The 5,388-nt window shown below is 28.1% G+C and overlaps 1 protein-coding gene across 6 annotated transcripts in view; it reads left to right on the top strand.

The window, feature by feature from the left end:
- Positions 1–5,388, top strand: part of LOC106686356 (uncharacterized protein CG43867) — a 443,901-nt gene that overhangs the window by 79,172 nt on the left and 359,341 nt on the right. For all 6 annotated transcript variants that reach the window (XM_014429607.3, XM_014429605.3, XM_014429606.3 and 3 more), the window contains exon 2: positions 1,331–1,517. In XM_014429607.3, the coding sequence (XP_014285093.1) occupies positions 1,341–1,517 (177 nt within the window). In that variant the 5' untranslated portion in view covers positions 1,331–1,340. The remainder of the gene's footprint in view (positions 1–1,330; positions 1,518–5,388) is intronic.

Raw genomic sequence — 5,388 nt, 5'->3', positions numbered from 1 at the left:
TTTATAAAAATAAACTGTAGTAAATAGGCTAACAAAGGGCTTGTAAACAATTAGTTTTTATCGTTCAAAAAAATAACATGGTACAACATAATAACAATAGATACACAATAATAATAGGTACTTATCATAACAGAATGGATTTATTCTTATAAAGAATTTTCTTGCTGAACTCAGTTATTGTACTCCTTGATAATGACTATATCATATTTACACGTTCTGTCCTCTTTAGAAATACCAATTACATGCAAACAAAATATTTCAGAGACCACTACTAATTAATTTTTTTATTTCACGGTTCCATCAAAATCTATTTTATATGTTTATATTCGTAACTGTAAATTTACAAAATAGATTCTGGAATGGAGAATTTTATAAATGTAGTTATTTCATTTTTAATAATAGAATCGTGTGGACTTCCATTTATTGCTGCAAACTTATTCAATTATAATTAAAATTAATGAGTCAATATTATAATTATGTAACACAACACTCTCCTTATTGGTTATCAACCGTTTTGAGACTGTTGGTGATAAACCGTTATAGCATTAATTAATTTCTGTTTGTATATTGCATTACATCAGCTGCTCAATATTGCCTTTCTATTAACGTTAATTACTCCGGTATTTCAATTACTGAAGACAATATGACTTTCAAACCAGATGGCCTAGTATTACCTATTAGTGATATTTCACTACTAACTATAAGTAATGATTATATTTTAATCAATTTATAAGCAAGTGACAACGACAATTTATTTCAAATGCTGGGAAGTGAATACCAAATATTTATTAAATTTATTTTTTTATTTGATTTTATAATTTAGAAAGTGTTTTTTTTAATTCATTTTTTGTTAAGAGATTTTCGAATTTTAGTATCCGCCATATATTATTAAATGTGAAAACTGCTAAATCAGTTTACATGACTACAGTCCGATCCTGTATGGGAACCGTTGTGGAACTATTTTTGATAAAATAGTTATATATTTTTGATGCTGTCTATTTCCATTCATTATTAGCGTGCGTTACTTAGACTTAGTCAATAGAATGTGTATGTGGGAAACAGGTATGTTTTAAGTTTCGCTTTTGGAACCCATTAAAAATATATGATATATATGAATATTAATTTTATTTCTGAATCTAGTTGCAGCTTTTAACCAGAAGCAAAGAAAATATATTGAGAAAGTATGCTTGTTGCTTTGTGATAGTGATGTAGAAAAAAATTTGGGGTTAATAAATATTTATAGCACGCATAAATTTGATTTTAGGTCTTGATATTCAATCTGTGCTTTTTATATTATTAGACCTGGCTTCAAAGATACTCCTTATTGCAGATGTACCAGAATGGAGGAGGACCCTCTCTCCAGACTGTCGGACATCGGCTCCTGCTCCTCCTGGTCGGACGACAGCCGTCCGGGATCCCCGGTCGTCGACTGGGAGCAGCGGTGCCTGTCCCTCCAGCTCGAGCTTCAGGAGTACAAGCTTCACGCCACAGAGCTCAAGACCCTTCTGAAAGAAAAGGTGAGAAAATAATACAATTTTAATCCAATTTTATAGTTTATTTTTTTCACAGGTGAATGTTGTTATATTGAAAATTTTCTTCATTTTTTTTCGCATAGTAACCATGGTAATTATATTTATAATATATTACAGTTACCTAGAAGTACCCCTAAAATATGACTTAAGTAGAATATATGTAAACATTAAGCGCAAAATAGCAGATTACCAATATTTTAGTTTCTGATGCAATTATTTCTTAATTAAAGGAGCTTATCAAGTCTGCAGCAATAAGTTTATTGCTTATGATCGAGGCCCGGATTTTTATGCAGTAAAAAACATAAAATAGGAGTTGAAAATCTCACTATATATAATAGGACAACGAAATGTACTAATATGTCTAAACATTTTGAATAAAGAAAGAAATGGGTGTAGGATTAAAAATTATACCAAAATTATTTTTTTATATGGGGCAAAATGTGTAAAAAATTTAAACTAAACAGTTTAAACATTCACACTCTTTCTAAACTAAGATATTAAAATAATAAAAACTTAAAATCGGCCAAAAAAAATTGGATTTAAAACAGACAATTTACGGGAATAAAACAATAAATTAAGCAAATACAAATAATTAGAGAAATAATGAAGATAAATACACATTTAAATGCATAAAAAATTAAATGTGAGGCAATATTTAAAATATAAAAAAAAAAAGAATTAGAAATTATTGATACATAAAAATTAAGCATTTAAAACCGACAAAATAAGTGAAACATAATGCTTGTGCTGCATTGTTTTTTATTTTGAGAAATAATGGACTTGTATCTAGTATATTTCACCATGAACTTTTAGATTCCAATTTTTTTTTGTCTGATAGGCTGATACTAGGTAATTCAGGTAACCTTAAAAAGAGACCGGAATGTCTGTGTTTTAATTTTTATTATATTTAATGCACATAATGTTTGAGTCATAAAAAAATGTTACAGTGTTCTAGGGCATCAATTAAACTCTAGCTGAAGTTTCCTTGGAAAGGAGAGCAGAAACGCAAATCTGTATGCTATAATTTTTCCTGTTATGTGGAAAAGTCGTTTCAACTTTGAGCTCATTTAGCAGTACATAAAGAACTTCTGTCATTTTTTAACTATTCATGAGATTTTTTTAAAACTTTTTAACCGTCAGTAATTTCAGAGAAAGAGTTTTAAATATTCATAGAAAGTGTTGTTTATTTTTTTTTTCTTTTCCCGCTCCATGAATTGCGACCATTACTGTCCCAGAGGAGGAGCGTTCGTTGTAACTATTGACCTCTGCAGGTTTCAGATTGGTTTGCACGAATGGCAACTGCTAAAATATTCAGGGAGCGTTTTAGCTTTTTTAGCGGCCATTTGCTTCTAGCTTGTTTTAATCATTCCTATCTCATACGCTATGTATCTATTAAAAGGCGTAGAGGTGAATATTGTCGAAAATTTATAAAAAATTCACGGGCCCAAGTGGTGCACTGAGAAGCGCTTTTAATGAGCTGGGGCAAGTGCTATTTTAGGCAACTGATGAAGTTCCATTAGTAAGCTAGTAATTAGCAGCCTCTTCATTAACATTCTTAATGAGTAGTAAATCTCAGCTGATCATACTTCGCTACATTCTGTTTTAAAATACATTGCCTCATTCCCATTTTTATCTATTGCATCCATTTTTCAATTACTTAGTACGAAAAGGTTACCCTATGAATTAGTTATTGCATAATGATTAAAGTATTTTTTCTGCAAAATTATTTACCTTTATGCAGAAACGATATTCTAACAAACTTCATTATTTAATTATAATCTGGAATAATTTCTACAGTATAAACTATAAATACGAATTAGTATGAATAATTCGAGTGCATCACTTTGTGATCCAATCAATAAAATTATAAACATCTTTATTCTTATACGGTTACTTAATAATTGGATGATAGAGTGCTTCAAGAGATGATAAATTATTTAAACCATATATTTTAAATTATTAAATTAATGTTTTTTCTTTACGTAGTATCGATCAATTAGGAAGTATTAAATATTCAATACTACAGTTTAAATAAAGAAAACTTTCGATAAAAGGTGGATCAATAAATAGTTATTTAACCCCTTCCTGGTGATTTCTCACATAAAGGGAGGGGGTAGGAGTTATTATATTTAGAACGAACCTATTCTAACCAGAGTGGGAATCGAGTTTTCATTCCGTGGGACCGCCACGAGTTAAAAGCACACTCCGCTACAACGGTCTGAGATTAATTGTAACTGAACAGCTATTTTGAAGATTATCTAATTAATATTTTCAATTTGCTTATAGAACTTGATTCCACTAAAGGAAATCAAACCTATTTCTGTTGTTTCAAATTTTGTCAGCTTTTTCAGGAATAAAAAAAAAATTAAAACACAAACACTGATTTCTCCCAGTGTCTGTCTCTTAATAAACTATATTAACAAAAATTAGAAATAAATAACTGCTTATTAATTATTATTAATATTATTTATTTACTGTTACCCTAAATATTTTCAACTTTATAACACCAAATCTACTAAAGTGAATATTGTGTTTTGAATGCACAATGTTTTCTTCATAACGATGCACGCATAAATTTTTGCCGTATTTTACATAGTCCATTCGTTAGCGGCATGTCGATACATCAAAGAGATTTACAATGCGAATTTACGTGGGTGTATATTCTCGTTAGGTCATGATATGTTCTGCTTGTAGTTTTTTTTCTAACCCGAAATTACGGTTTTACTAATTACAGTGTTTAGTCATGTCAATGTGATTGTTAATAATGAGTTACTGCCTTGCACTATTAGTACTCATCTAGTAACATGATATAAACAAATATATTGGTGAATAAAAAATAAGTATCAATACAGAAATTAATCTGATTAAGTATTTTTAGTTTGGGTGCTGAAATTTTCAGGAATTTGATTTTTAATAAATAATCTCTTTTCAATTATAGTTAATAAAATAAAATTGAATCACATAGGTTTATATTAATTTACTTTTATGTTAACGGATTAAAGAAATATTTTTGCATACCACAAAATAATGTTTATGCTTCAAATAACCTATTAATATTGATTAGTTGAAGATTCCTCAGATTGTTACACTCATCACTTTTCTTATTTCTTACTTTCGGAATCAATTCATCAGTTATTTTTTTTCAGTATTTTTGTAAAACATTTCGTCGAGAGACTGAGTTTATGATTAAAAGAATGAAAATAAAATTAAAAATGGGCAATACATTACTATTGCTGACGATGTGTAAAATTTGTTTTTTTTATTTTATTTCATTATTCAATTAGTTTAAAATTTATTTATTTTATTTCATCATATATTCGATTATGTTTATTTTATTTATCTTTCTGTTTATAATTATATATAGAGATTTTATTTATTTATATTAAGGGTACAAACAATACTTTTAAAACAGCTACCTAGGATCAACCCTACGCACCCTGGGGCTTTGAAGAAGAAAAAAAAATTATTTATATATAATTTTTTTTTTATTTTGGTATGAATATGTCAATTATCACTATTACTTATTGCCAAAAGTTGTGGCAGATTACAATATTTATCTGGTTTGTTTGTATTTCAAGTTGTTATAATATAACGTAGTAAAATTTATATGTAAATGCATGACAATATTTCATAATAAAAATAGATGTAATTGAAAAACTGAGGTAAATATATATTATAAGATTTTAATTGTTTATATGTAATATATAGAAAAAATTATTGATAATATTAAATTAATTGTTGCAATTGTAGGATACTAATACATGAATATGGGGTAAATCCGAAACGTCGTACAACAAATATAAAAAAGTGTTCTAAATGGAAGTTTTTTTCACCTCATCATAATAACAAAGTAATA

Source organism: Halyomorpha halys, unplaced genomic scaffold, assembly GCF_000696795.3.
Source record: "Halyomorpha halys isolate HHAL.00 unplaced genomic scaffold, Hhal_1.1 Scaffold811.1, whole genome shotgun sequence".
Taxonomy (NCBI): domain Eukaryota; kingdom Metazoa; phylum Arthropoda; class Insecta; order Hemiptera; family Pentatomidae; genus Halyomorpha; species Halyomorpha halys.
Note: the sequence above shows the minus strand (reverse complement) of the source record. Positions and strands in the feature narration are given on the sequence as shown.